Source organism: Alosa sapidissima, chromosome 5, assembly GCF_018492685.1.
Source record: "Alosa sapidissima isolate fAloSap1 chromosome 5, fAloSap1.pri, whole genome shotgun sequence".
Taxonomy (NCBI): domain Eukaryota; kingdom Metazoa; phylum Chordata; class Actinopteri; order Clupeiformes; family Clupeidae; genus Alosa; species Alosa sapidissima.
The window spans coordinates 19,320,078-19,343,713 of NC_055961.1; the positions used below are offsets into that span (position 1 = coordinate 19,320,078).

The following is a 23,636-nucleotide window of genomic DNA, read 5'->3' on the forward strand; positions in this document are numbered from 1 at the left end:
TCCAAATGCCATTTACAAAATTAGACTTATAAAATGAGAATTAAGTTAGGTTGAACTATGCGGACGCCACGTTACACTGTTCAGGCGCGCAACGTCATCGATAACAGCGTGACACGGGGGGCATGGGGTGGCTTTTTTTTTTAATTATTAGTTATGAAGAGAATTGTGGATATTACCCGATATAAGCCTGTTTTCACTGTGATTGTGCCATGATGAATATTTCTGACTAACAAAAATGTTGTAACGTTGTAGAAGTGACAGCTCGACCAACATAATTTAATCAAACATAAAACCTGACCAATGGATTGGACTAAATTTAATATTCATCTTATTCAGATGGAGACATTCTATTTCTAATCTCACAGACGATGATACACGTTAAACAGACACAACTATCAGATCGAGCGGAACGTAAAAAATCCAGCTAGGAACTATTGTGAATTATTGTTTCCGCGAGCAACTAAAATAGACGAACAAAGTTACACAGGCAGAGGGCAATCGATGGAGCAAACCTGTATTCACTGTATGCACTGTTGAATTAATTTGGCGTGTTACTCGTGAGAAAATGAACCCAGTTTTAAGAAAGGTAAAGTCTTTAAAATACACATCAATATTATGTCATCTTGTGTGTAAGCAAACATGTTGGGTATTGACAAAATGGAAAAAGGTCACATGTGCTGTGGCTAGCAAGTAAATTTGAGTTAACATGAATTTACTATGTGCTAGTCTGCTACAGAAATGACGTGCGGTCATGGCATTGGTAAAAACGAATTCAATACATCTCATTCTAAGGTTGAAGATGTGTACTATTGCAGGTTTCAGAAATACGACACACTGGGAGTCTGGACCATGCATTGTCATTATTCAGGTAATGCTTTAACTTTCAGTGGACGCGGTCATCATGCAGGGACTTCAAACATGAAAACATAACGTTAACTCTGTTTTTCTGTTTTCATTACCTAAAGGTCCTCGGATTTCATGTTAAGGACGCTCTTTGGTAAGGCATTTTTGAGTACATCATGAATCCATCTTTACATGGCTCACCTTGTGCAACTGCATTGAGGATTATGCTAACGCAGCCCGTAGAAACTATAAACTACATTCAACAATGCTTGTAATAAACATTCAGTTATCATAAGAACAGACAGTCCTGCACTTAATGAAGAGATAACGGGCTTCATGTGTTACTTCAGGGGGCTGTTCTGTGACCATTGAGAGATATTATAAATCCATGCCAACTCATGGTATAGGAAGATACAAGTACCTCCTCCCTAAAGAAGCGGTAAGCACCTGTTTTCATCATCTCTGTCTCAGTCTAACATGAAATGTGAAATGGTATATAATATATAATTCATTATTACTGACAGTTGGGGATTCGGACAACCATTAGTTCCTAAACTGGGGCATTTCTACCAGTTTCTCAAAGGAATCCAATGTAGCTGTCATACCATCATATAAGTAAATGTTTAACGGGACAACACATTGTTTTAGCATGTTAATGTGCATTGCATTTTATTTTTATTCAGTCAGTATAGTCTGTTCTGGCAGACATTTGAACAAAAAGGTTTTATTTGTTTAAAACTGTCTTTAGTTGGATGTCTTCATAGTATGTGATGTTGGACCAGTCTGGAGTCTGAAAATCAAATAATGTTTTTCCATTTGTATTTTTGCTGACTTGTCTAGCCTAAGAAGAAAAAAGACAAACTTCAAATGAAACAGATTAAAGCGGCAACCAGTACAGCGTACGGAATGCTTAATGTGTCAGTGTCCGGATATGATATGACTCTGGTGGAACACTACTCCCAGTACATCCATAATCTATGCAACCGCTTCAATGTCTCAGTAGATGAAAGGTAACATCTCTCCTCCGCCTCTCTAGGGTTTCTGTAGGTACCTTTTAATTGGCATTAATGTAATAAAAACTAATGACAAAGCTGATTTTTGCTAGTTTTAGTCCAATTGATTGTCATTAATTGTGAAGTCTTTTTACTGGGGGCTGATGCATTGCGGTACAATCGTTCATCGCAGTATTCGTCACAATATGTTATCTTTTCACTTGAAAGCTATGCTTTACCAACCAAGACTACAGAGATGATGATCATGCAAGAGCAAGGCACCAAGATGTACGTGGATGCCATCCTGAAGACTCATGAAAGAGTTGTTCAGGTGACCTGCATCCTCTCTCGTCATCTCTTCCCATTTGCACCAGTTTCACAGAAAACAAAAGCACAAAACACTCTTAAACATAAGGGTTGTGGTCACTGATATAAAGTAAAATGTATTTACTGAGTTGTGCTAACACACATTTTAAATATTTGTGTTTTGTTTGTAGATCAGTCAGTTGAATGCAGCGTTTTGTCCCATTTTCCTGGAAGTGCTCTTGAGAAACCAACCCGAGGGAGTCCAGCTTTCCGTGAAGGAGGTAAGATTAGCCACCCTCTGTCATAACACGTATTTGTCCAAAAGCTTTAAAAGATGCAGTCCACAATTCTGGCGAAAAGTTGTTGATCTTTGAGCTCAGCAGCTGATAAAATTGCTCCCTTGCCTTATGTGCTCATGAGGCAACGTGCTGATTGCCTGGAATTATTTACTCGTCTGGTCAGTGTGACATCAAAATTTGGTGAAAACCATAGAGTTTTAAATAGTTTTAAAATGATATCTAATTCTTTATTTATATAAATTAGTACATTACTTTAGAACCAGTGCAATGTCAAACACTGACACTGTTGTTGCCCCATGCAATGCAATTTAAAAAGTAACTTCCAGTTATTCACCAATCAGATGATTGGCTCGGTATTCCTAGATCTGCTTTGCTATAAGAACACCTGAGCACTCAGAGCTAAGGGCTACACATACCGACGCTGTCGCTGACACATGTTAGATTCTATTGTTCTCAATACCACTCCGCACACCAGCATTGCACTTTGCCGCCGACGCCATGGAAATTACAATTCAGTTATATTTTGTTGGCACCGCTCCGTAAAATCCATTGTTCATCCAGGGTTTGCTAGTTAAAGACTGATGTGCGTGGCAAGTGACCGTAAACTCATGTCGGCGCAAGTGTACACCGGGCTTTAGACAGACATCTAGACAAGAGTGATTTGCTGAATTTTAAAGGTGCTCTAAGCGATGCTGGGTAACGTCACTTCTGTTGACTTTCAAACAAATAGAGAGCTAGCTCGCTACTTCCTCCCCCTCTTTCCCGTGCTGCTCCCGTGAAATTGAAACTCTCCTAAACGCGCATCTCGTCTGTGATTTGCTGGAACAGTTTATGTTTTTATGGGGCTAGGTTTGCCCAGGTTGTTTTTGTTGCCGTTTTTGGAGCCTGGGCTGTCCACAGAGATCGCGTTTTTTTACAGTGTATTCAGGACACAGACAGACAGCTAGCGGTTGGTTATAGGTGATGTTTAAGTCACATGAAATGTTTTAGCCTAAAAAATGTGTGGCATTGCTTAGAGCACCTTTAACAAGTGTTTTGGAGTAGAATTGCGGACCACTCCTTTAAATTTCCTTCCTGACATAAGATATAATACATTTACATGTATTCATTTAGTAAACGCTTTTATCCAAAGCGACTTACATATGGCAATTATATTACAAGGGCCATTCTCCCCAGAGCAAGTTTTCACATACAGTAGATCTCGGTTTCTCGAGGTCACCGAGCACTGTCGGTACGAAAAAAACCCTAAAACAATCAGTTTTACCTAGCTTGAGTTACAGCGCTACACTCTGGGGGCATGTCCGTGTACAAGGATTGAACCCACAACTTTGTAGGCTGCCGCATGCTAGCCCAGTTCCTTAGCCACTACACTACCACTGCCCAACACTAATACATAGACCTGCATCTGAAACTTCATATCTCATATTTTCATATCTCATACATCTCTCTGTCTCTCCTTCTCCTTCTCTCAATATAGCATACCGAAGCAGACTACCTCACACGCTTCAAAGCTCGACCAGAACTTGAGGGACTGATTGCACAAATAAGTTAGACAAATGCTTGTATCTTACCTTTCTGTATTTTTGTCAAACTTACATACAAAATGTTTATATGTTGGTGTGTTTCAGGTAATAATTAAATACATTTTTATTTAAAACTAAACATGTGTTTTCATTCATTGTTTCATGCATCATGATTTATTACAGAGTTTACATGGACAAAGTAAGCCTGTGTTTTCATATGGAAAAGGTGATTCACTTATATAAAAAAAGTTATTTCATTTCTTTGGTAGGCCTAGGACTTTTCCTTCATGTCATTGATTTTTATGGCCCTACAGTATAACAAAATGTTTCCGAATAGGCCACTGCAAAGATTCATAGAATTGACAGGTAATATGGTTGAGATGCATATAGATAGATAGATAGATAGATAGATACTTTATTGTAACCTGACTCTCGCCAGATGAATTTCGTTCTGCTTAGCTCCGCCTAGCTTCACTCACATCCATCTGGGACCTCTTCCATTGAGAGTGATTTCAGCACGAGATTGACTCTATCATACAATCTGGACGCAGGGTGGGAGTTTCATAGATGTGACATAGCGTAGAAGCGACTGTGAGACTGTTATCAGCGTCACGGGTTGGCTTCGATGTGAGGGGTTGAAGTAGCATGTCAATAGATGACGGACAAGTGGCTTATTCAATCATATGCAAGCATTTTTTGATTAGGCCCAGCCTTCTGAAGCAACACTCCAATGGATTGGTCCCAGATGGATGAGTGGAGCTAGGCGGAACGAAATTCATCTGGCGAGAGTCAGGTTAACTTTATTGATCCCTAAGGGGAAATTCACAACATGCACTTACAGCAGAAAAAGTAATATAAATATTAAAAAACACTGAACAATAAAGACAGTAGAAGATAAAAAATTCTGCATGCATGGTAAGGTGATCTGAGAGAGTGAGTGTCATGGTGATGGTGCAAGTAAGTAAGTCCAACAGTGCAAGAATAAAGTCTAGAAACCAGCATTAAATAAATATGGCCATATAAGAGAATAATGTAGACAAAGTAATATAAAAAGCTATAGCAGTGCAAGAATAGATTGAAGTAATAGGGTTACAGCCATTGGTCAAGTATTAGGTAAGGCCACAATCCAGGCTGAGAGGGAGGTGTTGTGCAAATGTGCTAATCTAGCCTGTAAACAGTGTAGCAGTAAAAACAGTAAGCCAGTTGACAGTCAGTACACAAACATGGAAAAAGGTGGAGAGGCAGACAGACTATGCAGAGAAGTCTATCTCTCCTCTTCCCTTTAGTGAAACATTGAACATTTGGCCCTGGGGACAAATTACTTCCTCAGTCTGTCAGTTGTGTATGACGGTGATGCACTCCAGTTCAGCTCCCACGACAGAGCCAGCTTTCCTTAACAGCCTGGGGCGCGTTTCCCAAAACCATAGTCGCTAAGTAAGTTAGCAACTTTGTTGGTTGCAATGCAATTTGCCTTATTCACCCGGCGGCCAGAACGAGGCTAAAGGGTACACTTGCCATTACACCTCGGTCCAGCAGATGGTAGTGGTAATGCACTACGTTTGCAAACTGCCAAAAAAATCTCACTGAAGAAGAACAGGCCAGTGAAACCTTTTTCTTTTTCGGTGAGTTTGCAAACGGAGTGCATTACCACCACCATCTGCTGGACGAGGTGTAATGGCAAGTGTAACCTTTAGCCTCATTCTGGCCGCCAGGTGAATAAGGCGAATTTCCCATTGCCAACCAAGTTGCTAACATGCCACAGCATAGAAGAGGACGCTGGCAACAACAGACTGGTAAAACATCCTGAGGAGCTTGCTGCAGACATTGAAGGACCGCAGCCGCCTCAGGACGTACAGAGCGGGCTTAGACCTGCGGAAATCCACCACCATCTCCTTGGTCTTCGCAGTGTTGAGTTGAAGGTGGTTGAGTTTGCACCATTGCACAAAGTCCTCCACCAGGCTCCTGTACTCCTCCTCTTGCTCGTCCCTGATACACCCCACAATTGCAGTGATGTCAGAAAACTTCTGCATGTGGCATGACTCACTCAGTGTTGTAGCAAGTCAGACGTGTACAGGGTGAACAGGGGGCAGCCGTGGCCTACTGGTTAGCGCTTCGGACTTGTAACCAGAGGGTTGCCGGTTCGAACCCCAACCAGTAGGAACGGCTGAATTGCCATTGAGCAAGGCACCTAACCCCTCACTGCTCCCCGAGCACCGGTGTTGTAGCTGGTAGCTCACTGCGCCGGGGATTAGTGTGTGCTTCACCTGTGTGTTCACTGTGTGCTGAGTGTGTTTCACTAATTTACGGATTGGGATAAATGCAGAGACCAAATTTACCTCACGGGATCAAAAGAGTATTTATACTTATACTAACAGGACTGGAGAGCACAGTCCCCTGTGGAGCTCGTGCTGCTGATCACAGTGTCAGAGAGACAGTTCATCAGTCTGACGAACTTTGGCCGTTCGGTCAGGTAATCTGTAATCCAGGATACATCCACGACACATCATAAACGCTCTATCCACAACACATATCATAAACACTGTAAAAACAAAGCCAAATCCATTGTCAAGGATGCCACCCACCCAAACCATGGTCTTGTCTACTCCCGTCTGGCAGGTGATACAGGAGCCTGCGCTCCCACACCAGCAGGCTCAGGTACAGCTTCTTTCCAGAGGCTGTTAATACTGCTGAACAAAACCTCACCTCCTGTCTAGCATTTGCACTTTAGCTGTTACTAGTTTACCTGCTTACTTTTTACTACTGCACTGTTTACCTGTTTACATGGACTGTATTGCACTGCTTACCTGTTTACATTTACTCCTACACTGTTTCACCTATGACCTTGCACTGCTAACACCCCATACTATACATTATATATATTTATATAGTTATATGTCTATTTATACTCAACATATATACTCTGTATACATTTATCTCTGTAGACATGTCATCTGGAAAAACTGTATTTATCCAACTATTCACTGCATCTGAGGTCTGTGCGTCTTAGGGTGTTGTCGGGTGGCTGGAGACTGATGGCGATATAAAGAATTATGATACATTTCTTTCTTTTGGAATAAATCATCACTGTAATAGATGTTACAAAGCCCTGCAGTCATGCATGTGAGGGATCTTGTTGGTCAGACTCACTCAGTCATAATCTATGCACTCAGTAGTCCTTGTTGGCATCATGATCAAACTGCGCCCCCTGCTGCATTGCATTGGTATAATTAATCTTAAAATATTTCTGTTATTCTTGTAAATAATGACGTAAACTAGAAAAAATGTTTAAAATGCCAGATATTAAGAGTACTAATCACGACCTCTCTTGAATAATTGAAAAATGAAAACTCTTGAGGAACTAGGCCTACGAATCCTCTCAGCACTTGGAGCTGCGTATCCATAGTAACCAAACACAGACCAAAACACGTTCAGTCTGATCATAGACTAGGTTCTTCAGATTCGGGAGGGGTCAGATGAAGTGAAGGTAAACAGTAGGACCATACGAAATATTGCAAGTGTTACCGTTACAAATTATGTCGTAACGTAGTGCTATGTGATTCATTCATTAGCCCACAGCTGTTTGAATGAGTGAGCGCATTGTGTTTTTGTGACAGTTATGGGTCGGGATTACTATGCCGCCTTGGAAATCAACAGAAATGCAACAGATGCTGAAATCAAAAAAGCGTAAGAGATAGTAACGTTATGGTTTACTGTAGGCCTACCTATAATTTTCCTCACTGAGTCTTCATCTATCGAGATTTGCCAGTTTATGTTTACCTCTGGCTGTTCTGTCCAGGTATCGACGTCTTGCTTTGAAAAATCATCCCCAAACTAATGACCAGCCAGGCGCTTACGAAAAGTTCAATCTGCTTGCAGAGGCCTATGATGTTTTGAGTGATCGTAAGTTTTTCATCTTTCTTCAACGTTTTGTTCAACGTAGGGTATGGCTATCTCAATACCATGAATACGTAATGGTCCGTTTTGTGAAGTCCACTGATGTAGGTGTGGGCCTACATTTAAAAGGGAATAGAGAAACAGTCACAGTTTCTTTTTTTCATGATCAGAGTTGTATCATTAGTCCCGATGAAGCCTTTTCATTATTTGACAACATAAACTACATCTACTGCATGTTTTGCATTTGTCCAATATCAGCTCAGAATAAGGCCACATATGATAAGTTTGGAGAAGAGGGTTTGAAAGGAGGCATTCCAGAGGAGGCTAGAGAAAATGGAGCTTGGACAGCGGGATACACCTATCCTGAAAATCCAGATAAAATATTCAGACAGTTCTTTGGGGGAGACAATCCTTTTGCTGGTAGGTTACTTGCCAAATTTAACCAAGTTGTATGCTATTTTAAAGGGGAACTTGGCAACTATTTCAACGTAATAAACCCGTTTAGAAATAATTTGGATGGTTAAATGACCTGTTCCGGTAAAAATGGTGACTTAGCGTCCCCAGGCGGAAAACCAACCTTGCAACATTGAGACTTACCGTCCCGGAAAGAGAAGTGAGAAACAAGAAACTCGTTTTAAATCGTGTTTCTTACCTTGTAACATCGTAACCAAACTTATGCTAACCGTTCGCTAGCTTGTAAACAAACCCATGTGCTTTATCGTTACCTTTTTCCACAGTTTGAAATAGCATGATGCACAATTTCTCCAGCAGAGGGGGAAATCCTGCCAAGTTTCCCTTTAACCAGATCCAAAAACTTATTTCAGTCTTGTTTTTTGGATTTGATTGGCAACATGTCTAAATGGAATTGCATCCTCTAGATTTCCACACGAGAGAGGGGCATGAGGTTAACATTGCATTTGGTGGACTGCGAGGAAGAGGAGTAAAAAAGCAAGATCCACCCATTGAGCGAGATCTCCATTTGGCCTTAGAGGACCTCTTTTATGGATGCACCAAAAAGATCAAAATTTCTCGCAGGGTAAGTCAGAAGGCTTTCCCATCATCAGCCCTACATTATCAAGGGATAGACATTTTCTTTAGTCTCAGGCCTCTGTATTAATGTAGCACATTGCCACTGACGTGAAATTATTTTCTATAATGAAATTGCATACTTGAGCTTGATATACAACCTTTAAAAGTTTAAATGTCTTTTCCATTTCCTCTCAAACTGTCCTTCATTGTTTTAACATGTTCGATTGATTGATTGATTGATTGATGTTCATTGTTTGGCAGGTTATGAATGAAGATGGACACACATCCAGCATCAGAGACAAGATTCTCACCATCAATGTCAAACCAGGATGGAACGAAGGGACCAGAATAACATTCCCAAATGAAGGAGATCAGGTGAAGTGGCATTCAGTGGCATTTTCCCTGTTAATTAACTGGGCATGTATTCACTCTTATTATTATTATTGATAATTATTTAGGCTTTTTTTTTTTTTTTTTTTGCAGGGCCCTAATAATATCCCAGCAGATATTGTGTTTATTGTGCGTCAGAAGAGCCATCCCCGGTTTACCCGTCAGAATGATGACTTGATTTACACCGCTCATATATCTCTGGAGAAGGTAAGACATTGCAACAGACTTCGGTATGGGTGACAGCCCAATCTCTCAGTATGTTTGTTGGGAATGTTCACTTTGAGCCAAGAAACCCCTCTCAAGCACTGCCATTAAATAGGTCTAGAGCTGCTGGTGTTGGTATTGCTGGCCTGTAAAAATGTAGCACTACTGCCTCAAGTCTGGAATCTGTGGTAATTTTGATGCATAGAACTAAACGGGTGATGCTACTTCCTAATCGATTGATAAGGTACACCTTGCAGTTGCAAGTTGGAAAGAGAGGTAGTAGAGTAGTGCTTTATTTAGTCATTTGTTTAATTCCAGAAAATCCAATAAAAAGTCAATAAAATTGTCCTTTTCTTCAGTAGGCACACAGGACTAAAATCCCTTAGGATGCTTAAATTGCAAGATGTAGGTTTATAAATAGCTAACAGAACTTTGTTCCATTGTGGTAATAAGTAAGCAGCTGTTTTAAGTGTAGGTATGTTTAAGTGATGTGGGTCTGCTCATATCCCAATGTCAGCTCAAATCCTATTTTTAGTGCTTAACCTGAAAGTTATCATGAAATCAGTTTCTACCTTTACAGGTAGGCTTGGCCTATCCTGTAGTCACCTACAGTGGTCTGATGTAAAACTGCATTAGGCTAATACTTGGCACGGTTATGTACCGTCTACTGAACATACAACTAGGATGAGATGTGCTATATGTAATTTAACCTGCCTTGAATATAATAGTGGTTATGTTAAGATAATCTGATGAACATATAAAACAAGCATAGGTTTCATTTTAAAGATGTGTCTATTTCTTTTATAACTGCTGGCACATCCTCCACACTCCCAGGCTCTGACAGGTTTCTCTGTGGATGTTGAGACACTAGACAGCAGGCTTCTCAGCATTCCAATCAATGATATTGTGCAGTAAGTATTGCCGTCATCTTTCACAACTGTCACCACTATGGCAGAAGTAAGCATTTCTTAGTTATTGTGAACGAATTCCCCTGCCAAGTTAAATGTTGTCAATCTCAAAAAAAAGATCTTGTTGCTGCTCACTGATGTCCAAAGGATGCTAATGAAGTGCGTGTTTGTCTTTAGTCCCACTTACAGTAAGGGGGTCCCAGGGGAGGGGATGCCACTAGCCAGCTGCACGGGCACGAAAGGAAACCTCATCATCAAGTTTTCCCTTCACTTCCCCCAGAGGCTCTCCGCAGAGAAGAAACAGCTCATTAAGCAAGCTTTTCGTACCTGATCCTTCAAACCAAAAGCCCCATTCAGAATACACCAAAAAAAAAAAATTATATATAAGGCATATGCCATTCCTCCTTCCACCCCAACCTCTAATTCAATACACCTTTACACTAAAATAAACATCCAAAAACGAATACATAAAACAGTATTTTATTTGAATTAAAAACACTTAAGCTTTGTAAGACAAGAGGACAAAGGACAAGCTTTCCATCTTCAGGGGTACCTTGAGTGAAACTAGTTTTAAAAACTGACTGCAAGCATAGATGTAAACAAGGGTTGGGGGCTTTTGGAACTAGACTAATATCAAAGAGAGGTAGATAAGCAAGAGTGACGCATGAGGAGCTTCAGGCACATGCGCACAGAATCCCATCTAGAGTGGAGAGGCCCGGTTGTTGCGGGCCATCATCATGGCACGCTTCAGCTGCTCGTATGTCACGAACATCACCACGTTCCACGAGCCCAGCCTCAGGAAAGAGGGCATGAACCTGGAGAAATGAGAACAGGATACAATTAGCATTAGAAACATCTCCAGTGACCGTGGGAGGTAGACGTCCACACACTTTACCTTGATATCCCCCAACCCTTTGAGAAAGCCCTTAACTCCAATACAGCTGCTTTGTGGTCAGAGCCCATTTTGTACTTAGCATCAAGTGTGCAAGAAGGGGCTGAAGCACAAATCCAGGCCTTATGGAAGCAATGTTGTGACCTACCCTTTGTAGAACGCCATGGGCCCCTCTTTGAGCAGCATGGAGAGAGCACAGTTCACAGCACCGCTGTACTGGCCGTGAGAGGAGTTCATGTATCTTGTCTTCACAACATCGACCGGCGAGGCGATCACCGTAGTGCAAAAGCCTGCACCGAAGGCCGATGTAAAGTGGCACGGTAGATCATCTGCAACAGAAGTGTCCCAACTGTAAATACTGAATATTTACTATGGAGAAGTGAAGCGCAAGAAGAACAATTACCAGTCATGGGGGTTGATCTGAGAAGGGCATCCTTAATGAGGTCGTAAGTGACCAGCTCAGTGCAGTTCACTATGGCGTTGCGGGTGATGTTTGGGCCCATCCCTGCCAAAGACACACGCGGCATAGCCACACAGGAAGTTTTAATTAAAATGAAGCGGATATAAATATTTCCAATGCAAGCAAATTTGATTTGCATGCAGGTCATGCACATATTTCTGTAAATGCAGCGGCCATTGCAGAACCAAACTCTGCGCCTGAATGCATGCAAGGTGTAGACTAGACCAGACCAAGTGCAGTCTCTTCACACCCTCCCTTACCTCTCCACAGCCCTCGGATGCCCTCCTCTCTGGCGATGGTCCTGTAGGCGTCTATGGTACCGTGGTATCGCTTGGCAGTGCCTCTACAGCTGACCTGCGCCTGAAAGCGCACCTTGACCACATCAGTCGGCTGCGCCACAGCCACGGCCATAGCACCAGTTGTGCAGCCTGCCAGAAGGCGGCTACCTATTCCAACGTCTACAGTTCAAAAAGAGGAAGAACAGTAAATTAACATAATTAAAATAAGTCTCAGAAGTGTTATGACCAAAACAGTCTTGTTTATTTTTTTGTTCATTATTAATTTAATTAACTGAAATGTTAGATGTTTTAACCAGACCAACAGGTCAAGAAACTTCATTTTAAATGTACCCCTCCACATGTAGACCTAGAGGTTATGGATTGGGTCTCAAGTGCTAATGAGGACCACCATTTCAAATTATGAACCATTAGTACAAACTACCATTTAACATACGCCTAACACAAACTCACGCTCTGAGCCCTTGGTGTAAAACTGCTTGACCGAGTCGTAGAGGCCAATGCGGACTGAGGCAAAGCTCATCTGTCTCTGGAGGCCAGCCACCAGCCCGCTGTACAAGCTCCGGGCCCCCTCGGTGCGCACCATGGTGGTGATGGTGCCAAACACGCCTCGGTACTGCAGCCCCTTGGCCTGCCCAGAATGGCTGTGGCCTTGGGCTTCTCCTTGGATCTGCACAGAACAAAATGGGTTTGGAAAGGCTTTACAGATACTGGAATGGGTCAGGGGATGGGGAAGGAGGAGCCCGACTCCAGCCAAAAGGGTCCACGCAGCAAGCAAAGGTCCAAGGGCCCTGTGGAATCCAAGGGCTTAACCATCATCCCATGGGTCTGCTTAAGCTACAAGCGTGAAGAAATGGGAAGGGAAAAAAAAGGCAAGAGTTGGGAGAAAGAGAAAGTGTCGGTCAGCATGTGCCTGTAAACGTTCTAAAAGTAGTATTTTTAGGAAGTGGTAGTTTGTGGGCAAGTGAAAATGGTTTCCATGACATTGTAGTACCTTAGGTCGCCACTAGGGAGTAGCAGGTATAAACCACATAGTACGTGTTTGGAAGACAAAAAGCAAAAAAGAAAAATATGGCCCGAGTCATGAAAGAACTCACCTGGAGCCGAACTTTGGCCGTGTCCAGTGGGAAAGTGAACAGATCAGCTATGCAAGCTGCTGTTCCAGCGCCAACAAACTTCACAGCAGCAGTAGGAGGCACCTCAGCAGGGCGAAAACCAACCATTTTTCTGCGTCAGGCCAATAGGGGCTTTAAATGCGATGCTTGGATGTGTGGATGATGTGAACACAAGATGGGTGAACTCAAGTCTAGAGGAGAGGGAATCAAGAAATATTTATTGGGATTTCAATCGTATTAAACTTTATTTACATAAAATACATTTTAAAAAAATCAAATTAGCTTATTTATTTTGGAACACACATTTTCCCCCAAACAGGCCCCCAAATTTCTCAGGCCACCAGTAATTGTTTCAGCTGAACGTTACAAAGTCTTATATAACTTTAAAAAAAAAAAAAAAAAAAAAACAGGAAGAGCGATAATTACAGGAGAACATCATGTCCCACGACAAAAGTACAAGAGGGGTGAGGGCGTCAGCACGTGTGGCCTGCACGCAAACATGTTTAGTTTGGGAACCTTAAACTCGTTCCCTCATTGGTGGATCTATTTTGTTGCTATGCTAATGTTCAGCGTACTGTACTGATGTGGCTTTACAAAGGAAGCGCTGTAGCCTACCAGTCAGTTCCGCGATGCTGAATCAGTTAGGCAACAAATGACAAAGGCTTTAGAGAACAATAGTCTGACCTGCCTCACCCCACGAATGATTAGTCATGATAAATTAAATGGATACATCCCGGTTTTATTTCCCGAGAAAACTACAATAGGCTACCATTGACCAATTGAGCCTAAAAACGGACACAAAACATAGGCCGTGTTAAGCTATACGGCAGTTCTCTATTTTCAAAGAGGAGTTTAATTCAACAAAACTAGGCTACTTACCTCCACTCCAGTTACCCAAGATGGAAAAGCCAAAAATCAGGATTCTCTGAACGTATCCCGCTGGTTGAAATTACTTTCAACTATAATCACGTTGCCTTGATCTTCCATAGAAAATCGTTCCAAAACAAGACAATACAAAAGCATACTCCAGGAGTCTGAGAAAAAAAACATGCAAACGGGTTATCAGGCCACTTGGGAAATGAGAATCGATATAAAACAACATGGTCATGCCGAACAAACAAACACAAACATTCTCTTTGGGAAACTTGAGTCCTAGCCTATCGGATATTTTAACTTGACACCGTCGACTGATAAAAGAAAGAAAGAAAAAAACTTACCGTGAAAGGTGTAAAGAAACGGTCAGGGGGGAAAACTATACTTCACAAGCAAGTTTATTTTGCCTCTCTTAAAGAAACTAAAACAACTCTCAGCTGATGCCACACGGTCGAACGCAGACAAAAGTGAGGAAGCGTCTGGATATTTATACCCTGACAAAAGCGTGACGTCACCTGAAAGCAGCTGCGCTAGCTGACAAGAAATGCTGAGTTGGACTGGATGCGCCTTATCGTCATGCCTTAACTCTAAAGTTTTATTAGAGTGTCCCAAGCTATTCTGGACTGTCTTTTGTACATTTTAAGTATTGCATACAGAAACAATTACATCCCAAGTTAACGTACTTCAGCATTGGTTATTGCCTGCATCCTATTTTCTGGGAGATGTTCAGTCTGGAATGCATGAGGCAGTCTCTTTGGTGTGAATAAAATCAATATGATGCAGGAGTTATGGGTGTGCAGACAGGGATGGATTACTGAACGGACCTACCGGGCCCAGGCCCAGAATTCCAAAGAGCCCTGAAGCCCAAGCCTCTGCATGAAGTCGCTAAACGTAGGGCCTATGTTCTCCACCCCTGATATCTGAATAGGGCCCCTCGTTCAAATAACACTGGTTATGTTATGTAATATGTCTTAATAGGGCCCCTCAATCATATACCATGGGTTATGTTATTCACCCCTGATATCTGAATAGGGCACCTCAGTCAAATAACACAGGTCACACTATTTGTGATAATCATGCTTTGTAATTGCCATCTTTTTTCACAGAAGATAAGATGCCTTAAATCTGTTGATGGTTATGGTTCCACAAAACTCACCAAAAGTCATCATTAAACTTTCTGAAGTGGGCAGGGGGACCCTTTTCATGTCTGCGAACAGGGGCCCAGTGTCTCATAACCCATCCATGTGTGCAGATATAGCATAAGGTTATCCCTGTCCGGACTACTTGACGTCTCTCTAGTTTTACTACTTTTTAGAACACTCTGCCGGACACACACATCTTTGACCAATAAACTTTTTTTTTTTACAACACTCTGCCAGGTACATATGCACAAGGGGCATACCTGAGAAATTTCAGTCTCTTAAATGTCAAATGTCCACCTCTCCATCAGTCTCACCCTGTATCATTCAACCTACACACACACACGTACACACACGCTCTAACAGACATTTGAATTCTTTATTTGAATCCACCAATCACATTTCTTACAGAAAGGATTCAAATATTCCCAGAGATGATACCGTTTCGACACTCAAAGGTGTCACACACACACACACTAGCTTACTGGCCATTTGGCAGCCGATGAAGCAGTGGATGCAGTACCTTTGCTCTCATTGCTCTCATTGCTCTCTCTCCTACCACTCCCCATCTCTCTCTCTCTCCCACTCCCCATCTTTCTTTCTCCTCTCTTTCTCTCTCCTACCACTCCCCATCTCTCTCTCTCTCCCACTCCCCATCTTTCTTTCTCCTCTCTTTCTCTCTCCCACCACTCTCCATCTTTCTCTCTCTCTCCTTCTCTTTCTCTCTCTCTCTCTCTCTCTCGCGCTCTCTCTTTCTCTCCCACCACTCCCCTTCTCCCAGCCAGTCAGCATCCTCTTAGGTGCACACCCACTGCTCTACCAACACCGGGCTCTCAAAAATGCAGTTTTCGCCTTTGTTTAATAGAGATCGTTGCAATACCATTTAAATTCATTCCCTTGCCAATAAATATGTAGCTAGCCAAAAGTTGAAAAGGTAGTTACACAGTTTTTCCATCTACACTTAGAAAAAAAAGAAAAAAGTAAAATGTTAATTGAAAAATACTTTAACAGTGAATAACAAAAGTGTCTCCCCATGGTCATTGCATGACAACCAACCAATTCCAAACGAATCCTTTGTCTGTCTTTACTTACTCTTTGCAGTCTTTCTTTTTTCGTTTCCTTAAACTGACACCATTTCAGCACAAAGGGCCATTAAGGTCTTCAAGGGCTGGGTGGTGTATGGAATCATTTAGAGGCTGAATATATATGAAGCAATGTATAGTTCTGCTGAGTCACAGTGATGTTCGAGATCCGCAAATGAAATCCACATGTCAGCCATTTGCGGAGACTTCCCTCTAATAGCCAAGGTGTTTATGGTTAAGTTGTAGAACACAGAAACACCCACAGAACATTTTGTTTTCATGTCAGTATAAGTATGTTTATTATTTTGAATGGGAAATTGATCAACACTATCATAAGTCAAAGAACCATGTTCTATGCCAATGGTTCCCAAAGTGGGGGTTGCGTGACAGCATTTTTAAAAAAAAATGTTGAAATCGATTTGAATAGCGTATTTTAGATATAATTGTAACACAAGATAGTAGTTACACAAATAAAAACCTTTTGATTTACTTTGCCCCTTTGTGTGTGTGCACTGTTGTGCGCAATGTTTGCATACTTCTACATCCGTTATTTTGGGGGTCAGTTTGGGAACTGTAGGTACTCTATCTACTCTGTTCTATGCAAGCCCCCCCAAATCTAGTTCTGCATGTTTACTTTCAGTGAAGGGCTTAGGATCAGAGTCACTGGCATTGATTAAGACATAATAGTTTCTATCCTGAGCTAGTGAGAAAAGAGGTCTCTGGTTATAAAATGCACTTATTTATTCAACCAGCTCTATAATCCAGCATAAGCAGCAAGTACAATCAAGGCATTAATTTATTTATTCAGTATGTTTGTCCACTGATAATCATGTTTGATTTTGGTGTGTCCAGCCTGGACTAATGTAGGTCTAAAGTACATTTTTACATATTGTTTTATCTACACCTTTCCACGTACGTTATACATGGTACACTGACTTGTCTTTCAATATGCAAAGAAATGTAGCCTCTCTCTACACTTATAGCAAGCGTTCTTTATAGCTGTTTATAATGCATGACACGATTCAATTTACTGGTGAAGTGATGTTTGTGGTTTGCAAGGGAAACTAGAAAGTACCAAGTCTATGCTACTAAATAGGTCTTGGTAGGCCTCCAATTTATAGTCAACCCAAGGAGCTCATTATTACAGCTAAATATGGCTTCAGGGCTCCGATCTCAAGTGGAAAGATGGTGTCAACATGAAACTGGTTAGGTGAAAGGTGAAAAGTTATGTAGCCTACTTTTGAATAATGACATTTTTCCATCATTCTGTTTATGTGTGTAAGGGTAATGTAAACTCAACGTTTCTCAATGATTCACCATTGTATTATAAACCATATCTTTATTCAACCTTCCATACATGAATGATTAAAAAACAAACAAATAGTAAACAAAAGCTTAGCAGGAACTTGCTTGCTACAGAGTTGTGCAAATATGCTGTACATTTTTAAACAAATATATAGAAGCTGTAAACTCTAAATAATGGACCCAACTTAAGCTACATTGTGCAGTTGATTTCAATATTACATTACAGAGATATGCTGTTGTAACACAGCAACTTGTTTGTGTAAACACAATCCCCTTGTACTTCCATTTTCCCACACTTCCCTGACCGTAAGTTCGTAACCTTTACTGACACTTGTCATCTTTCACATGCTAAATTGACAAGGAACCACCACAGGTTTGGCCACATATATCAGAGCTTCACCGTCGTCAGGTATCAGGGCATGTGCTCTGCCGTAAAAGCTGAGTCTGTGGTTTTGATATTGTTATGATATCTTTAGTGCCTTTTGGAAAATGCCCCTTTGCAGTCCTCTCAGGCAGACATGTAGGCTACCATCATCATTTCTACCTTCTTTCCTCTACATGGACGTCGTCATGACGATCCAGCTCAATCATAGTGAATTTTGCCAAATGCATCGCGCATTGCCTTCAAAACAGAACATCAAATTGGCGACTCAGAACGTCAAATCGGTGACTCCCAAGATTGCTGAGCTCTCATCATGCCTCGTTTGATTTGCTCATAGGACACAAACATCACAATATTCCAGGATCCCAGTCGTAAGAAAGAGGGCATGAACCTGAGAGACAACAAAAGAAAAGCCTCAGTAACATTATTACAAACAAATGAGTGAAGCATGACGCAAATACCAAAGCATAAAACCATCAGCTTGTGTACACCATTATTCCAGACATAGGCCTATTGTAGTTACTTCAAGTGACAGAAAGCTCAGTCTACACACCCTTTGTAGAATGCTGTGGGTCCCTCTTTGGTTAGCATTGTATAGGCACAATTAATGGCGCTGCTGTACTGGCCAGGTGTAGAGTTCATGAACCGTGTCTTAACCACATCCACAGGTGACGCTACGATTGTGGTGCAGAAACCAGCACCAAAGGCAGCCGTGAAGTGGCAAGGAAGGTTATCTGTGGGGAGAGCACATGCATCAGTACCGGTATCTACTGCAAGAACCCAATAGTAAGAAAAATCTATAATTCAGCGTCACCAGGGAAAGTAAAATTACCTGTCATGAGGTCGTGCTTGAGAATGAGCTCTTTGATGATGTCATATGTGACCAGCTCAGCACAGTTCACAATGGCATTGCGAGTGATGTTGGGCAGACAGCCTGGAATGCAAACAATGAGATGAACATTAGTTCATCTCATGAACATGAGTGTTTGAATCACCGTATGCATGTCTCTGAATGTGGATTGGAGGTAATGACCTTTCCAAAGTCCTCTCACTCCCTCTTCACGGGCGATGGTTCTGTAGGCGTCCATGGTGCCGTTGTATCTCTTGCCACCGTCGGTCAAGCGTGCCTGTGCCTGAAATCGGACCTTCACCACGTCCGTGGGCTGGGCGAACGCAACGGCCATGGCACCAGTTGTACAGCCAGCCATCAAACGGGCAACAATACTGGCATCTAGAAGGAGGCAGGGAAATATATAATATATATATTGGAGAGAATGTGAACCAGATTATTAAACTATTTTGTAACTGGTCTATTGTCATCTTTTCATGTTGCTATTGTCATTCACCACAAATGCAAAGCAATTCCAACCAGTGACGTCCACTTACTTTCCGAACCCCTTGTGTAAAACTGCTTCATGGAGTCGTAGAGGCCGATGCGGACCGAGGCGAAGCTCATCTGTCTCTGGAGGCCAGCCACCAAGCCGTTGTACAGGCTCCGGGCCCCCTCCGTGCGCACCATGGTGGTGATGGTGCCATACACGCCTCGGTACTTCACTGTCACAACTCCCTCCGCCGCTAGTGCCTCTCCCTGGATCTGAAATATACAGAATAGCCAAGCACTCAGTATATTCAAAGCAATTCTTGTAGCGTTGTACTTTGTAGGTCTACCTTTGTCTCTCAAACACAAGAAATGAAGAGATTATTATCAGCATGAATCCATTCATATCTATGATTATCAGTGTATCAACTTGGTAATTCATACTCATTTTTAAAGTGTAGGAAATTCCACCTAAATGAAATGCCCACTCACCTGAAGTCGGACTTTAGCCGTGTCCAGAGGAAATGTTACAAGGTCAGCAATGCAGGCTGCCGTTCCGGCGCCAAAGAACTTCACCGTGGCTGTTGGAGCCAGGTCAGTGCGCTTCAGTCCAACCATGGTTGTCTATCACACAGGTGCTACTTAAGATGGAAGTACAGCGGGATCTTCCTCACAAAGCCAAGTTTCACTTCCTGTACTAGATTAATCAGAGAAAAACAGTTGTTGAAAGGTGATGAGGTAAAACAATAATTTTTAAATAATAAAATCAAATTCAAATGTATTGGTCACATACAATTATACAAAGTATATGCTTCGACTCCATGACTGTGCAATATGTGTATAAATAAGGAAATAAATAGAAAAGAAGAGAAGAATAAAGAAATGTCTAAAGTGCATGAGATCTGTCCCACATGCTTGTGCTCCAGCTACAGTCCTCATTCAGAATGATAATTCCCATTATAACTTTTGATTAATCATCACCATTATTATTATTATTATCTGCAATATTATGTGCACTGAATTCTTCACAGCCAATGACTGATAAGTGAGGTGTAAATCTGCGCACTTGTTAAATTGGATGGAGTGACAGTCAGGTCTCTTGCGCAGTGTAAACTTTTTCTTCAAATCGTTTGACAGCTGAAGCTTTGTGCATGGAATTGTGTGGGAGTGATATCCAATGCAGAATTCCAATACCTAGGTGTGGGCAATAAAAAAATATAAGTCGTAGGCAGCCTACTATCCCCTCTGAATTCATCTTTTCATATCGTCTTTTTTTCGTCCATATCAACATTCAGAATCACTAGAGTCCTCCATGAGCAACTACATAACCGTATACATAATTTACTTATAATAACAAATCTCCACTTTTACCTGAAAATGCTTAGCCTATATTTGATTTTTTTTGATAATCCGTTTGTTTCGTCAGCAGTAATCCTGTGCAGTATATTCCTTATGTATAGTGAGCTTCAGGGCGTTCCGATAAGTGTTGGAATGATGTTGAACAAGTTCTGAATTTATATGCCCGTGCTCTGCTGGCCGTCAGTCAAGTTGCATACGAGTCACGAACCGAGTCTATGTTTAACCGCGGGGTCTGTCAAGCTGTTTACTGCAGGGGCGCCGGAACGAGCCCCCCCCCCCCCCCCCCCCCACCAAAAAAAAAAAAAAAAAAATCGCCTGCGCTGTATTTTGCGCTGTGTTTGTTTCTTGCGCAAACAAAATATGTGCGTTCGTAATAGCCTGCGTAATTCTGCTTCATAAAGTTGAACAAACACATGCGGTCATTTTACAGATAAATATAAATAGCCTATGCAGTTTATGGGGTAGGCCAACTTGGAGTGAACTTACACACGAGAGATTCTTTCTCTGGGCTACTCGTAGCTGAGCAGAGTTGAGTGCAACGCGTCAGTAATCACATTACAGATCCTACAGTGTGCGAGCAAAGATATTCAGAATTCAGGGAGGGCGACAAGAATATTGGCAAAAAAACAAAACTCATCGGAGAAGGCTATTTATTACCTTACTATTGAGCGGAAAACAGTGCACAACTAACTAGCTAATGACTAGTCTGATCATCTGATGTCAATCACACCACAAATTGATTCCAAAAAAATATCAGGGTGTTACAAGCTAGGACTGCCACTGTTTTCAGTGTGAAGAAGAGCATCTAGTAGACTATAATGACAGAAGGAAGGCAACTCGCAAGCGCACTTCACTCAAAGCAGTTCAATGTTTTGCAAGTTGTGTGCATGTCACCATTCAACTTTTATGAAGGAGTGTGTGCGAGCTGGGCAACAACACTTCCATAAAGCAATTCGAACTTGCACAATTTTTAAAAGAACTAGGAAGTCCCGTGTTCATTAACTTTTGAAGGGAGATTAGCTATCTGTAAGAAATGCCTGGTAGGTCTACAGCGCAACTTGGTTTGGACTTGATGCTACCTAATTAATAGTAATTAATTAAATAATAAAAAAAGGGGATGATATATATATAATGTCCATAGAAACATTTCAACGCATGCAGTAACGCAAACGTAGCCTAATGTAAGTTGTTAATCCTCAGAGAGAGTAAAGAAGTAGGCCTAATGCAATAAACACCGAGTAGCCACTGCAGGCCCAATGGCTATAGACTTCAGATATAGACCACATACGCATTTGCCAGGGGTTCAGCCCCGCATGTAATTTCAAAAGTGGACAAAGTCTATGCTATTTGAAATTAAACAAAACATACCGTATTTGAGTGCGGTTCATGACGCTGCTTATCAAAGTAGACGCAGCAGGTCTCTTTCAAAATCTCCTGTTACAATTGCAGCTGCTTCCGATTATGTTGAATATTTAGAAAGTACCTTACATGACGGCATTTGTGAGCTTCTGGTAGTAACTTAGGCTACTAATTAACTAAAGCAAGACTTGAGTGATATCACAGAAGGCGCACAGAAGTGAATTAAATGAAATAGGTTAACATGCTTTATTTGAACATTGCAATACCCACCCAACAAACCCAGAGACGGCTTAGTAGATGTTTCGGATAGATGACAGCACCTTGTAACCGATTAATAGCCCAATTCTCAGTTGTGCAATAAAAGCAGTAGGCTATCATCATAGCAGTATTATCATATCATTGATAATCGTTCACATTTTACTATACGCTAATGACAACCACTGGTTTGTTTTTCTTCTCAAAATGGGAAAAAGTTTCTGTACCATCATATCTTTGATGGAGAGCCCCTGGATTTGTAAAACCATATAAGATAGTTGGCTTTCAAATAACCCTGCCATAATTGTATAATGACAGTAATGCAACTACAAACATGTATGGAGGAGAAGACTGTTTTCTGGAAAACAAAATGTACAAAATGTACAAAAACAAAGACTTCCACCCTCAAAACCAAGCAGGTGCTTGTGGAAAGACGCCTGGGAACGCCACTATGTTAGCCAATCCATACATGGTGCTTCAGTGGGTGTGTGCCTGTGTCCAATGCCTGGCTTGTGCAGCCCATCAAGGCCCTCTGCAGGCTGTGCACATCTGGCTAAGGAACAAAAACACATTATAGGAGCATAGCAACTAGGGCTGGGCGATAAAACGATATGTATCGCAATAGACATGTAATCGATATCAATAAAAAATACGTTCGATAGAACATTCGATAATTAAAACACACACCTCCCGCCTTACGTTGTCCATAAATAAATAGGCTAAATATCTTGCATTGTATGTGCAACTCTACCAGAGGAGGCATAGAAGTAGGCCTACCTCAACTCAGACTCTCAATGAGTCCTTGCCCCGTGCACTCTCTCTATCCCTCTCAACAGGCGCATCCCTCCCATGCACATGTAATCCAAACATTCACAATCGTGCAAGAAGACTGGCTAAATTATTAAATCCGGTTAGCATCATTAGCACATTGCACGAATTTGTTCAAAACTGTTGCATTCAAATTGACTGCTAAATTCTAATCATTTCAATCCAGATGCAAATGGAAAAGTATTTTCCAAGACTCAAACGGGCCAAAGGAGAAAAAGTATTCATTTGAAACTTAAACACATGTGGGGAAACTGAACAGTCCCTTCTGGTCCTTATCTGAAATAGATTTTTTTTTTTAAATCAATAATTATCGATATCGACCGATATGAAATACTTATATCGTGATACAGTTTTCAGTCATATCGCCCAGCCTTAATAGCAACACATGGGCCTCTGGCTCCATATGTCTTGTCTGGTCTTGTGTGTGTGTGTGCATGCCTGCTTGTGTGCATGTGCTTTTTTGGGGTTACTGTTTAGAGGGAAGGATATCAGAGCCCTCAGAAGTCCTGAGTAACCAGGACTTTCCATGTGACCCCACCGCCCAGGGTTCAAAACAAGTATCTCCAAGTTATCAACTGCTCACCG

At 41.6% G+C, this 23,636-nt stretch overlaps 4 protein-coding genes and 1 long non-coding RNA gene across 9 annotated transcripts; 2 read left to right on the forward strand and 3 right to left on the reverse strand.

Annotated features, from left to right (window-relative positions):
* Positions 1 to 249: 249 nt before the first annotated feature.
* Positions 250 to 4,102, forward strand: mrpl48 (mitochondrial ribosomal protein L48). Of its 2 annotated transcripts, none has more exons than XM_042094094.1 (8): positions 250 to 586; positions 816 to 868; positions 966 to 997; positions 1,194 to 1,282; positions 1,684 to 1,853; positions 2,064 to 2,166; positions 2,333 to 2,422; positions 3,918 to 4,102. In XM_042094094.1, the coding sequence occupies exons 1-8, from the start codon at positions 566 to 568 to the stop codon at positions 3,990 to 3,992; spliced, it is 633 nt and encodes a 210-aa protein (XP_041950028.1). In that variant the 5' UTR covers positions 250 to 565; the 3' UTR covers positions 3,993 to 4,102. The 2 variants fall into 2 exon arrangements, with proteins under 2 accessions (XP_041950028.1, XP_041950030.1); XM_042094096.1 differs by having other exon boundaries at positions 256 to 586; positions 793 to 868.
* On the reverse strand, positions 1,293 to 7,331 carry LOC121710138. Its single transcript, XR_006032103.1, has 3 exons — positions 7,111 to 7,331; positions 6,892 to 6,992; positions 1,293 to 1,684 (listed from the first exon to the last, which is right to left on the reverse strand). It is a non-coding gene; the product is annotated as an uncharacterized LOC121710138 (long non-coding RNA).
* Positions 7,332 to 7,363: 32 nt separating this feature from the next.
* On the forward strand, positions 7,364 to 10,852 carry dnajb13 (DnaJ heat shock protein family (Hsp40) member B13). Of its 2 annotated transcripts, XM_042094091.1 has the most exons (9): positions 7,364 to 7,447; positions 7,578 to 7,647; positions 7,760 to 7,863; positions 8,116 to 8,277; positions 8,736 to 8,893; positions 9,148 to 9,261; positions 9,370 to 9,483; positions 10,315 to 10,391; positions 10,566 to 10,852. In XM_042094091.1, the coding sequence occupies exons 2-9, from the start codon at positions 7,580 to 7,582 to the stop codon at positions 10,717 to 10,719; spliced, it is 951 nt and encodes a 316-aa protein (XP_041950025.1). In that variant the 5' UTR covers positions 7,364 to 7,447; positions 7,578 to 7,579; the 3' UTR covers positions 10,720 to 10,852. The 2 variants fall into 2 exon arrangements, with proteins under 2 accessions (XP_041950025.1, XP_041950026.1); XM_042094092.1 differs by lacking the exon at positions 7,364 to 7,447 and having other exon boundaries at positions 7,454 to 7,647.
* ucp2 (uncoupling protein 2) lies at positions 10,853 to 14,512 on the reverse strand. The gene is made up of 8 exons (XM_042094093.1): positions 14,369 to 14,512; positions 14,031 to 14,185; positions 13,134 to 13,342; positions 12,490 to 12,706; positions 12,001 to 12,198; positions 11,684 to 11,785; positions 11,429 to 11,609; positions 10,853 to 11,203 (listed from the first exon to the last, which is right to left on the reverse strand). Exons 3-8 carry the CDS (start codon positions 13,257 to 13,259, stop codon positions 11,089 to 11,091), a joined length of 939 nt encoding a protein of 312 aa, XP_041950027.1. The 5' UTR covers positions 13,260 to 13,342; positions 14,031 to 14,185; positions 14,369 to 14,512; the 3' UTR covers positions 10,853 to 11,088.
* Positions 14,513 to 17,564: 3,052 nt separating this feature from the next.
* Positions 17,565 to 20,765, reverse strand: LOC121709937 (mitochondrial uncoupling protein 2-like). 3 transcript variants are annotated; one of them, XM_042093676.1, is made up of 8 exons: positions 20,622 to 20,761; positions 20,317 to 20,444; positions 19,743 to 19,942; positions 19,319 to 19,526; positions 18,966 to 19,163; positions 18,765 to 18,866; positions 18,486 to 18,666; positions 17,565 to 18,323 (listed from the first exon to the last, which is right to left on the reverse strand). In XM_042093676.1, exons 3-8 carry the CDS (start codon positions 19,866 to 19,868, stop codon positions 18,209 to 18,211), a joined length of 930 nt encoding a protein of 309 aa, XP_041949610.1. In that variant the 5' UTR covers positions 19,869 to 19,942; positions 20,317 to 20,444; positions 20,622 to 20,761; the 3' UTR covers positions 17,565 to 18,208. The 3 variants fall into 3 exon arrangements, with proteins under 3 accessions (XP_041949610.1, XP_041949609.1, XP_041949611.1); XM_042093675.1 differs by having other exon boundaries at positions 19,743 to 19,947; XM_042093677.1 differs by lacking the exon at positions 20,317 to 20,444 and having other exon boundaries at positions 19,743 to 19,947; positions 20,622 to 20,765.
* Positions 20,766 to 23,636: the final 2,871 nt, after the last annotated feature.